The sequence below is a fragment of the Balaenoptera ricei genome, chromosome 15 (genome assembly GCF_028023285.1).
Source record: "Balaenoptera ricei isolate mBalRic1 chromosome 15, mBalRic1.hap2, whole genome shotgun sequence".
Classification (NCBI taxonomy): Eukaryota; Metazoa; Chordata; class Mammalia; order Artiodactyla; family Balaenopteridae; genus Balaenoptera; species Balaenoptera ricei.
The window spans coordinates 79,319,851-79,332,275 of record NC_082653.1 but is presented as its reverse complement, the minus strand read 5'-3'; the positions used below and the strand labels follow the sequence as shown (position 1 = coordinate 79,332,275).

The 12,425-nt window shown below is 58.3% G+C and overlaps 1 protein-coding gene across 4 annotated transcripts in view; it reads left to right on the top strand.

The window, feature by feature from the left end:
• Positions 1-12,425, top strand: part of GTF2IRD1 (GTF2I repeat domain containing 1) — a 113,290-nt gene that overhangs the window by 24,763 nt on the left and 76,102 nt on the right. For all 4 annotated transcript variants that reach the window (XM_059896401.1, XM_059896400.1, XM_059896399.1 and 1 more), the window contains exon 2: positions 10,870-10,998. In XM_059896401.1, the coding sequence (XP_059752384.1) occupies positions 10,876-10,998 (123 nt within the window). In that variant the 5' untranslated portion in view covers positions 10,870-10,875. The remainder of the gene's footprint in view (positions 1-10,869; positions 10,999-12,425) is intronic.

Sequence of the window (12,425 nt, the reverse complement as noted above, 5' to 3'; positions counted from 1 at the left end):
CCTGCCAATGCAGGAGACACGGGTTTGAGCCCTGGTCTGGGAAGATCCCACATGCCACAGAGCAACTGGGCCCGTGAGCCACAACTACTGAGCCTGCGCGTCTGGAGCCTGTGCTCCGCAACAAGAGAGGCCGCGATAGTGAGAGGCCCGCGCACTGCGATGAAGAGTGGCCCCCGCTTGCCACAACTAGAGAAAGCCCTCGCACAGAAATGAAGACCCAACACAGCCATAAATAAATTTAAAAAAAAATTGAAAAAAAAAAAAAAGAAGTGAGTGATTAAGGCCCATATTCAAGAGGATGGGAATTGGATGTCACCATTGGATGGGAGAAGTGTCAAAGAATTTGCCATCATGTTTAAAGCCACCTTGGGTGGACACGCCAGAGAAGAGGCCCCCTGGGAGTCCAGAACGGGGAATTGCTTGCCCAGTGGATTCCAGGGGCCTGAGTGCCCAGAAGGTGGTCTGGGGCAGATACGGGCTCGTGGCGGGGTATGTCCTCTTAGGCTTGTAGGCTGCTTGCCCCTTGGACCAGGGCTGGAGCAGGACCTCTGAAGTGCAGTCCCAGGCTCTGAGGTCAAGGGTGGGATTCCTACTAGACAGTCCCAGAACCTGACCGTGGTCTGTGTTGAAAGTGCTTCAGCCATCTGCCCTCCCAGCCTCACTGACGACCCTGAGCCACATCATGCTTGCTAGTGACTCAGGGTCTTTGCCTATGCCACCTCCTGTCCAGAGTGCTCCCTTCCTCCCCACCCACCTTGTTCATGTCTCCTGATTGTTTCAAACCTGCAGAAACAGCCCCTCCCATCAGACACCTTTCCAGGCCTTTGTGTACCAGGCCGGTACTCAGCAGGCCTGGGGGGCACACAGGAACTGGTGGTCTCATGGGGGCCCAGACACCTCTGCATCCTAGCTGAAGGAGAGTTGCAGGGTTGGAGGGAAGAAGGAGCTGTGGGTGCCCAGACGAGGGGCAGCAGGCCAGCCTGGAGGGTCAGGACATGCCTGCCCACAGCAAAGAGTGAGCCAGGCAGAGGGAAGGGTGTCTCTTCTGAAGGGCACAGGGGTGCTACGGCCCAGAAGCCAGAGGTCAGGCATGTCCAGGGGCCTGTAGGCTGGTGTGTTGGGCACCAGAGGGAGGGCAGTGAGGCTGGGATCAGGGATCAGTTCATCTCCTGGTGTAGCAGTGACCTTGGACAGGACGGTGACCCCCGAGGGCAAGGTTTGTGTCCTGTTCATCTGTGTGTGTGGCACTGCTGGGCCTGGGCTTGGGTTGGTGCCTTCTCTCTGACTGTCTCCCTACGGGGGGAGCCCCAGCAGGACTTGCATTAGCATACTTGCGTGTGCACCTGTGATGTGGGTAAGTGTGTGTTTGGGTTGCTAGTGCTCACACTCACCTGTGGGTCAGAGATGTGTTTGTCAGGTACACTCTTTCTCTCCCCCTTGCCCCATTCCAGCAGAGGTCACTGAGCAGCCACTCTCATTTTAGTGTTGACACTTAGTGAGTACAACCAAACGCTTCCCCTTACTCATAGAGTGAGTGTTATGTATCTCCAAGCCATGCTCCTTGCCTATGCCTCTCTCTGCAGAAATGCGAATACTGTCTGTCCATTTGTGTTCTCAGAGAACTCCTATTCACCTTTCAAAACCCTTCTCAACAATCATCAACTCAGGAAAACCTTGTTTGGAAACCCTGACTCCCCCAAAGCTAAATAAACAGAAATTGTTTAAATAAAAGGAGGGGGGAACTTCCCTTGTGGTCCAGCGGTTAAGACTCTGCACTCCCAATGCAGGGGGCCCGGGTTTGATCCCTGGTCAGGGAACTAGATCCCACATGCTGCAACTAAAGATCCCATGTGCCACAACTAAGACCTGGCACAGCCAAATAAATAAATAAATAAATATTTGATAAACAAAGAGGGGAGGAGCCCTTTTCCCCCATATCAAGCCCTGTTGCCTGGGTGAGCTTCTCCGCTTATTCTCATTTCATGGTTCTGTAATTTTTTTTTAATTCATTTATTTTTGGCTGCGTTGGGTCTTCGTTGCTGCATGCGGGCTTCCTCTAGTTGTGGCGAGCCGGGGCTACTCTTCATTGCAGTGTGCGGGCTTCTCATCACGGTGGCTTCTCTTGCTCTGGAGCACGGGCTTTAGGCGTGCGGGCTTCAGTAGTTGTGGCACATGGGCTCAGTACTTGTGGCTCATGGGCTCTAGAGCGCAGGCTCAGTAGTTGTGGCGCACGGGCTTAGTTGCTGCGCGGCATGTGGAATCTTCCCAGACCAGGGCTCGAACCCGTGTCCCCTGCATTGGCAGGTGGATTCTTAACCACTGAGCCACCAGGGAAGTCCCTGGTTCTGTAATTTTTTGTGGACCGGTCCTGTGAGCTCTAGGAGGACAGGCACGGCTGTCTGAGTCATTTCCAGGAGGTGTTAAGTAAACAAACTGGGGAGAAAGGAGGCCCGGGAAGCATCTCCCCTGGGGCCTCCCCACAGGTGGCCAGACCTCCAGCTTCTGCTGAGTTGTTGTAGGCTGCCTGCCCCCGCCCCCCCCCCAACAAGAGCACACATTGCCTTGGGACTTTGACCCAGCTGATGGCCAGGTGGAGGTGTGCTCTCTGTTCTTCCCAGTGTGGCCTTGCTGGGTGGCTGATAAGCACCCAGTGTAGCCCTCGGGGTTCAACAAATGTGTGTGGAAAGGAAGGAGGGGCGCCCAACACATGTGCCCCTGATACTGGGGGACCCGGACGTGCCGGCACGTGGGAGGAGGGCTTGGGCTGCTGCAGACCCGGCCCGTGGGTAGCCCGTTGCTCGCCACCCCCTAGATAGGCCGCTCGCAGGAGGGCGGGTGGCGTTTGTTTCTAGGTTCACCCCCAAGCCAGCAGAGACAAGTGACCCTCCCCAGCCTGGTGAGGCCAGGCCTCTTGGTCTCACTCTGACGGGTGGCTACTCTTGTTCTGTGTGTGTCATACACACACTGTCTCTTTTTTTTACCCATCCCCATGCTGACACATGAATGCTCACTCACACTTCTGCCTCTTTCAACACGTACTCTTCAACCTCTGGGGAGACTTGAGGGATGTGGGATTCCCAGCTGGGCCACTGTCCAGGGAAGGAACCTGTCAAAGGTGGCCCTGGGCTCTGGGGACAGGCTCGCTTCCTGCAGGCCCAGGAAGGAGAAATATACCCTCCTGGCAGGAGTCTCCTTACCTGCGCCTGCCCTGGGGTCCCACAGGCAGGGAAGCAGGGTGCAGGGTGGGCCCCCTTCTCTGCCAGCCGGGCTGAGCCCCCCGATCTGTCGCTGCTCCAGAGGGAAGTGAGTTGAAGGCTGCGTTGTGGGGTGGAAGGAACCGGGATTAGTCGGCGTGATCTGGACTCAGGTCCTGGCTTTGCCACGTCCTGGCTTTGGGACGCTTGAAACTCGAAATCCTTCTCTGTAGGATGAGGGTGGTTGTGAGAATTAACCGTGCATCGGGGCCTAACCAGTCCTGGGCACCTGGGGAGCAGTGCTGCGGCTTCTTCCCTCCCTCCCCTGGGCACCTGCTGTTCTGGCTCTGGCCCACTTTGCGTGTCCTCTGCGTGCGGCCCCGAGTCCCTGGGCTCATGGTGTGGAGGACCAGCGCCTGGGCTCCTGCGGTCAAGTGCACAAGCCCTGCCCTGGTTCCTGTCTGCCCGGCTCCAGCCAGGAGTGGGGCCAGCCCACCGGTCTCCTCAGCCACCTGGCTGTCCTGTCACCGTGCCTGGGGTTCCACCCTTAGCCCCGTTCCTCCGAATTAGAAGTCCTGCGCCAAGGAGGAGCAAAAAGAGAACGGACCGTGCGTGTCAGATGTCCCTGATCTCATCCTGGCTTCATCACTCACTTTGAGCAAAAATGTGCTGCCTCTGGGACTTGGTTTTTTCACCCTTGAAATGGGCCCAGTTCCCTCCACCCTGCTGCGCTCCAGGGGTGGAGGTCACGGGTGTCAGCGTGCTCGTAAACGGGCACTCCCAGGGGAGGTGGGCAAGAGGGTGGCTCTTCAGCCAGGGAGAGGAAGAGGGAGCTGGCAGGAGAAGCAGGGCAAGGAGGGAAGGGCGTGCAGGGTGCTGAACCCCTGGATGAAGGGGGCGTCTAGGATGGTGGGTGGGGAAAGGGGGGTTTTTTATGGGTTGAGTTGGGAGGTTTATCTGCAGCCCTGATTTTTTGCCTACACACCCTTCTCCCCTCCACCCCCCGCCCCCAGCAGCCCCATCCACTTCTCCTGCGGGGCCCCCTGTCACTGGGGGAGGTCAGGTTCCCTCCAGAGTGAGCACCTATTTTCCCAAGGGCCCAGGCCATGGGCAGCAGTAAGAACAAGTTCCAGGACAGTCCCCCCTTAGCCTCTCAGTGGCCCAATGCGGGGTGTTTAGGATTGGAAACCCCAGCCCAAGTGCTGTCTCCTCACCCTTGCCCAGGGCCCGGGGGAGTGGCCTTTCTGGGCCCGACTGCCATGGGGGCCTCCCTCCCGGGGGCAAGTCTGCCTTGAGCTGGGGCAGCGGTGACTCAGCCATGGACACAGCACTCAGCTAATCTTTGGCTCAGGGACCGGGAAGGCCTCCACCTCTCGGTGGCCGGCAAAGCTGCCACTGTCTGGGCCAGGAATCCTGGACAAGTGTAGGAGGCAGGCGGCGGGCAGAAAAACTGAGTTGCTTGGAAAAATCCCCAGAGATCATCCAGGCCCTGTACCTGACTGCGTGTCAGAATCTCCCAGGGGCTGAAAAATACAGTGTCCAGGGCCTGAGGTAGACTTGTCACCTCAGGGCTTCTAGGGGGTGGGCCCCAGGAAGCTGGGAGCTGGACCGGCAGGTGTTGGCGGCAGCTGGGCCACCTGCCCGCCTCACTCACAGATGGGCAAAGGGAGGCTGGAAAGCCGGGTGATGGGGCAGGTGTCACACAGCAGTGTCCCTGCAGACCGGGGACCCAGATCTTCCCTCCACCTGCCCCAGCTCTGCCTTTTGGGGCTTTATAAAACAAGGTTGTCGGGCTTCCCTCGTGGCGCGGTGGTTGAGAGTCTGCCTGCCGGTGCAGGGGACGCGGGTTCGAGCCCTGGTCTGGGAAGATCCCACATGCCGCGGAGCAACTGGGCCCGTGAGCCACAGCTGCTGAGCCTGCGCGTCTGGAGCCTGTGCTCCGCAGCAAGAGAGGTCGCGATGGTGGGAGGCCCGCGCACCGCGATGAGGAGTGGTCCCCGCTTGCTGCAACTAGAGAAAGCCCTCGCGCAGAAACGAGGACCCAACACAGCCATAAATAATAAATAAATAAAATTTAAAAAAAAAACAAGGTTGTCCCCTCTGGTCCCCGTGTGACCTTCAAACACATCAAGAGAGTGGCTTCCTCCCCTCCTGGGATCTCCTGGATGAAACAGCCCTGCCTCCTCCTCTGGGAGACCCTCCCTCTTTGTCCCCTCCCCTGAGGAGTCCCCAAGCCTGCCTCTCATCTCTAAGTGAACTTGGATATTTTGGACCCAAAGGCAGGACCTAATGTCCATGGCTTTGCCTTCCTTATTGGTGTCTGTCCTTGTCCTCAGTGGCCGAGAGGGGCATTTGGGCTCCCGGTTCTGCTGGTCCCTGTGTCATGGGGAGACCCACCATCCTGCTTTGCCTGGGACTAAGGGGTTTCTGTACTAAACGCAGGAAGGTCCCAGGCAAACCAGGGCGAGTTGTTCAGCCTGGCTGAGCATCAGCTGTAGATTCGATCGGCCGGTCTTCCTGCTTCCCGCGTCCTGGCAGGTGTGGGGAGTACAGTCCTCATGGTGCATGTTGACGGGAGAGGACCGGGCTTGGTGACAGAGGGACAGATGGCCGGAGCTCACGCTCACTACCGTCTGTGATGGAGTGATGATATAGCAAGGAAGGCGGCTCACGTTCTGACAGGCGTCGAGGCGGTGCTGCTGTTGCAGGTCCTGGGACCGCACTTGGAGGAGCACCTGTGCAGGACACCTGTCTGACCCAGCAGCCTCCCTCATTTTCAGTTCCTGGACTGTTCCTCCTTCGTGATCCAAATACATCCAAAGTTGCAATCCCCCACGTTACCTTTTTGTTGTGAGAGCCAGGCAAGGCCAGCATTGTCAGACCACCCTGCTTATAGCTTGCAAACATCCTGGCTCCCACCCAAAGTGGCTGACCATCACACTTTTTGTCAGTTCCCCAGATATTTTTGTTTTTGGCCACTCCACGCGGCCTGCGGGATCTTAGCTCCCCGATCGTAGTTTCCCTGACCAGGGATCGAACCTGTGCCCCCTGCAGTGGAAGCTCAGAGTCCTAATCACTGGATGGCCAGGGAAGTCCCCGTTTCCCCGAATATTTGTTGAGTGTCCCTGAAAACCCAAGCAGGTGCTCAAGGCAGTGAAAATATGGTAAACCTGACAGCCTCTGGTCTCCCGGAGCCACATTCCAGGTGGGGAAATCTGGCAGGAAGCACGTGAACAGGTCACTTCGGATGTTATGAAGGAAATAAACGAAGAGAGGGGGGCAAGGGGTGGGGGCTGCCGCCTGGCTGCGGGGTCAGGGGAGGCGCAGAGGACCCGGTGGTTGGGCTGAGGCCTGATGGGGCAAAGGGGGCAGCGGGAGGAGACGGGGACCGGGCAGAGCCTTCCGCGCGGGAGGAGCCGCGAGTCCGAGGCCCCAGAAGGGAGCACACGGTGTGTTTTGGGGACAGAAAGAGGGCAGTGCTGGAGCCCAGCACAGAGCGGGGAGGGCAGACAGGCCCAGGTCACACGGACCTGCAGCGTGGGGAGGTGGCATTCTGCCTGCGGTGGGAACCCCCTGGAAGCTTCTTAGCGGGAGAGCCACGTGAGACTGATGTGGCAGCTGTTTGCAGGGGGACCGTGGGGGCAGGAGGAGGGCAGGGAGGTTAGTGAGGGGCCACTGTCCCCACGTGGGTGAGCGAGGATGGTGGCCTGGACGGGGAGGCGGCGAGAAGCGGGCAGACCTGGGTGCATCCTAGAGCCGAGCTCGCAGGACTCTCCCTGGATTGTTTCAGGGACGTGGGAGAAGAGAGCCGGGGGTGAGGCCTCAGTGTCAGCCTGCATCTGAGCTGATGGCAGGAGAGGAGCGGATCTGAGCGGGAAACGCGGGCCGTGTTCCGTTTGGGTTGCTTGTTAGACGTTGAACGGGAGACGGGGAGGAGGTAGCATCTCAGGAGCCGGGGGAGGGGAGAGAGAAACGGAGAGTCACCAGTATACAGGTGACATGGAAGCCGCGAGATTGCCTCGCAGCGAGGGAGGGAGTTGGACGGGGATGAGAAGAGGGCCCAGGACCCTCCAGCGGTCAGCGGTCAGTGCCAGGAGGGGCGTGGCCGGGAGGTGGGGGGGAAGCCAGGTGTGTGGCCCTGGGCAGCCCTGGGAGAAGGGTTTGGGGAGGGATACTCCCAGCTCCCTGCTGCCTCTCGGCCCTCGTAGGCCTCACCCCCCCAGGAACCCGGGGGTGGGTGGAAGTCCCTTGTCACTGAGGGCTTCCTGGCCACTTGTGCCCCAGGTCAGGCGCCAGCCACCCATCACCCAGGATGTCACTTCTGATGTCCTCTCTCAGGTGACGCAGAGCAGCCCTTAGCTGCCTCCAGCCTCGCCCGGCCCCTTGTCCTCGCTTGCTGGTGTGTGGCGTGTGTGACCGCTCAGGCAGTGGCCTCTCTTCTTGCCATCCACTCCCTCTGGGGACTTTCTCCTGTTCGTTTTTTGGGCACTTGCCTCCTGGTTAACTAGCATACTTCGCGCTCTGTTCTGTGTCGTTTGTTGGTTTTATTGGGTGGTTTTCTTCTCCCTCGTTTTCAGATTAGAAGTAGCCGCACCTTACAAATGAGAAAACGGGGGGTTTAGGTGGTTGGTCCAATGTGGTCCTGGCAGCCCCACGCCTGGGTCTCACCGTGTGCGTGGTTCACGGCTCGTGGCTCCCAGCCCAGCGCTCTGGCCCCCCTGTTCCACCCGCAGCAGCTCCAGCCACGGGGACCTGCCCCTCTCTCCGAGGCCCGGGAGGGTCTTCTCCTGCCCTCCTACCCAAACGCACCCACCTGCCTAGGGCTCGGCCTCCTTGGGCTCCGGCTCCAGACAGAGCGTCCTGGGAGCCCAGATGGACCGGAGTCAGGGATGGCCCACAGCCCGGCCCCCTCCTCCTCCCTCCCTGAGTCCCTGGCTCCTTCCTAAATGGATTAGGACCTTTGCCGGAAGGAGCCAGCAGCCGTCTGGGGCGACCGGAGGCCAGGGCTGGAGCGCTGTCTGGTGCCTCCTGCTTTGCCCTGATTCGATTTGGGCTCCAGCAGCTGGGAGGCTGGCAGCCTGAGGCCTTTCTGGAAGTGGCTCAAGGGACTGGGGTGCAGGGGGTGGCTGAGGGGAGGGGGCAAGACTTCACGCGCCCCAGGCAGGCAAACCTCTCAGCTGGCCATGCAACAGACCTGCGATTGGGCTTCGTGCCACAGAAGGCCCCTGGCTGATGCTTGGTCCATTAGCAGGTCCCATCCGGGGCCTGTCATACCCTCAGCATCCCTTAATAACGTGGGTTTCAAGCTTTTATTAAAAATAAGGCAACCGGGACTTCCCTGGTGGTCCAGTGGTTAGGGCTCCACGCTTCCACTGCAGGGGGCACAGGTTCGGATCCCTGGTTGGGGAACTAAGATCCCACATGCAGGCGGCACGGCCAAAAATAAATAAATAAATAAATAAGGCAACCTAGGAGAAGAAATACATTTTATAAACATTTAGAAGTGAACCCATACACATTTTGGCCAACTGCTGACCTGGCCAGTTGTTTCTTTTGTTTGTTTTGTTTTAATTCATTTATTTTATTTTATTTATTTTTGGCTGCGTTGGGTCTTCGTTGCTGTGCGCTGGCTTTTCTCTAGTTGCGGCGAGCGGGGGCTACTCTTCGTTATGGTGCACAGGCTTCTCATTGCGGTGGCTTCTCTTATTGCGGAGCCTGGGCTCTAGGCGTGCAGGCTTCAGTAGTTGCAGCACACGGACTCAGTAGTTGTGGCACACGGGCTTAGTTGCTCCACAGCATGGAGGATCTTCGCAGACCAGGGCTCGAACTCATGTCCCCTGCATTGGCAGGCAGATTCTTAACCACTGCGCCACCAGGGAAGTCCCTGGCCTGTTATTAAAATCAGTATTTATCTACAGCCAAGTAGCCAACTTGGGCCAGGATGGAGTCCAGAGCCAAGCTCTGGTGCATCCCTAATTCCTTTGACTGTTTCCATCTCTGTCATTGGATGCGTCTCACCTTGTTATGTGTGACGTGCTCTGATTGTTGTTCCGTGTCATCGACTTTACAACCCACTAAAAGTCTACAGTCTGTGGTTTGGACTACACTGAGCTGGACACTGGGGGTGCAGCAGTGATTGGCAGACCGGTCCCTGCCCTCATAGAGCTTACAGTCCAGCGGGCAGCTGTGGTGGCAGAAGACACGATGGACTTGGCACTGTATTAGGTGCCAGGCCCAGCCGTCACCTGCCCAGGACCTCCGACCCCCAACCCCAGTTGCATGCACAGACTCCTTTACCCCCAAGAAGCAGGGAGGGCAGGACTCACAGGCTCCCTCTGATGCCCGCAGCTCTGTTCCCTGCTCCCGCCCCTGAACCGGCCACCTGGGGCCCTTGCACGGAGCACTAGAGGGTCTGAGCCCGGGGAGGGAAACTGAGCGTTCCTGCCTCTGCCCTCTACCCTCTCCTTTGCTTGGATTGGTGAGGGGACAGCTGCCCCATAGGAAGGTGCTGGCACTGGGGCATCCTGTGGGTGGGCCCCCTGGACCTGATTCCTGGGGTCAGGAAAGGGAGGGGCAGGATGGATCGGGGACCAAGGGAGGCTGACCTTTGTATCTAGTGGGGTCCAGGCCCGGCTGGGTAATACAGGGCCAGCAGACTTGTTCCCTGCCTGGTGTAGTCCCGATATGACGCCCTGATCTGAGGGGGCCTCAGCAAGGGGGGAGGATACAGCTCTGTCCTCCAGGAACCTCATGACGAGGGGCAACGTCCTGTGTTGGGGAAACCTCATCTGAGATGAAGGGGCCTCTGCCCCGTGGTATCTCTCTGCACCCCTGAGATTCAGTCCTGGAAGCCAGGAAGTAGACCAAAGCTCCACGGCCTTGGGGTGGTGGCCTTCCCCCGGGGAGCATGTGACTTGATACACAGCTGTGATGGGGGGGCTCGGGGACAGGTGGGAGGCCAGGGACACCTGCCCAGCCTGGGCAGGAAGGGGCAGGAGGTGGGGCAATCCGGGTCACCTTCCCAGCAGAGGTGACAGTTAAAAGCTAAGGGGGCAGTCCGTAGATGCCGAAGGGACCAGGGAGGGCACTCAGGGAGAACAGAACTGGTGACAGCTGAGGAGCCGTGAAGGATGTCTGTATGTTTGGAGGATGGTGACACTTAGAGTGCCTAGAGCATGGGGTATAAGGAGGAGTTGAGGCGAGGGACAAGAGTCTGGAACCTTGAATACCAAGCTGAGGAGTCAAGAGCTAATGTGGGCAGTAGGGAGCTATGGAGGGTGTGTGAGCAAGGGAGGGCCATGGCCAGAGGGATGTGCGTGGGGAGAGTTGGATTCAGGGCCTGCCAGACAGACTGCTTGTGGGTTTGGCTCTGGGGGTGCAGAGTTGGGGAGACATGCCCTGGGGCACCCCCCCCTCTGTTATCCTGCTGTCTGTTCCCACACCTGTACAGGCCGTGTGCAGGCTGCTGTGTGTCCAGGCCTGTCAAAGCTCAAACCCCATCATGCGTATAAGCCCCTTAGGTGAAGAGAAGGCCAGCTCTTGATTTGTCCCACCTGGAGGTAGAGGTGGCCTTGGGGATCCCGGGGGCCTGGCGGGTTAGCGGTGGGGGCAGCCGCCACGTGTGCCACGCCCTATGGCCCACGGCCACCTCCGCCTCCTCCTTTCCTCCATCCAGGCGACCATGGCCTTGCTGGGAAAGCGCTGCGACGTCCCCACAAACGGCTGTGGGCCTGACCGCTGGAACTCCGCCATCGCCCGCAAAGACGAGATCATCACCAGCCTCGTGTCTGCCTTAGATTCCATGGTGAGTGCCCCTGCCCGCCCCTGGAGGAGTGGGGCAGCCAGCCTTTGTAACCTCTGCCGCTCACAGGAGCCCTCGCCGACCTGGGCCTCAGTGTCCCCATCTGCCACAAGGCCTCTCTGCCGACGCCGGGGGTGGGAGGCTTAAGTGGGGTCAAGTGTGTGGAACTCCAGCCCCCGCCCCCTCGCCCCCTCACCCCGTCTTCGTTTCGTCACCTCTTACAGTTGAGGTCCCACCCCTGGGATGGTCACAAGTCTCCCTCCCAGCAGGTCACGTGGAGGGTAATGTGTCACAGTGATTCATTAGAAAGCTGTCACCCCCGTTGTTAAAGCCAGGGCTGTAACTGCATCACTCCTCTGACACCCTTGCCTCCATACCTAAACCTATAGCAGTTTATCCCAAATGAGAAAATAATAGGGAATTCCCTGGCGGTCCAGCGGTTAGGTCTCAGAGCTTTCACTGCCAAGGGCCCGGGTTTGATCCCCGGTAGGGGAACTAAGATCCCACAAGCAGCACGTCTCAGCCAAAAAAAAAAAAAGAGAGAGAGAAAATAATAATGTCATTTTCCTGTAGACTTTTCCTGGGGCAAGTTCTGTGATAGAGGGTAGGCAGGTGTCTTTAAAAAAAAAAAAATCTGTCTGGCATCAGTTAGCTGCACCCCCTGCATTTTGGTTCAGTGAAGTTGAACTTCAGAGAGGGCAGTACTTTGCCTGATGTCACATAGCATGATCAGTTTTTAAAGTGGGCTCCCAGGGGCAAAGTCTACAGTTTCCCAAGGACAGAGGGCCTCCCTTCAGGCTATTCCAGCTGCAGGCAGCTCAAGGGCTGCTTAGGTGGTATTTGGGGCAGAGGTGGTAGACACCCCTGGGAAGGCCAGCTGGGTTTGACCCCTCCCCTGTACAGAGTGGCCTTCATGAGGAGGGGGGCCCCAGGAGCTCAGCCCTGTGCCGGTAGCAGTGTTAGCTTGGTGTGGTGGTGGAGGTACAGTTGACACGGGCAGCGATGGCCAATGCCACAGCCACTAGCCCCATGTGACAATTGATACTTAAATTGTAATTTGTGAAAATTAAACAATTCAGTTACTCCATCACACTAGCTTCATTGCAAGAGCTCAGTGGCCACACGTGGCTAGTGGCTATGGTATCAGACAGTGTAGAAATAGAACATTTTCATCATTGCAGAAATTCCAGGGTCCACTGCTGGTCTAGAGGCTGTTTCAGAGGCTCCTTGGAGGAGCCAGTGACCCTGTAGCTGTCCTGGTGGCATGAACAAGACAGGCTCCCCCCGCCCTGCGACAAGGCCTTTACAGGTTTCCTAAGGGACCTCGTGGGTGACAGCGGCACTTACTTGGCAGTGACTTAACACCAGCACCCAGCGGGCCTGGGGCCGGGTCCTCAGGCGGTCTGCAGGAGGATTGGGGCCAAAGTGCT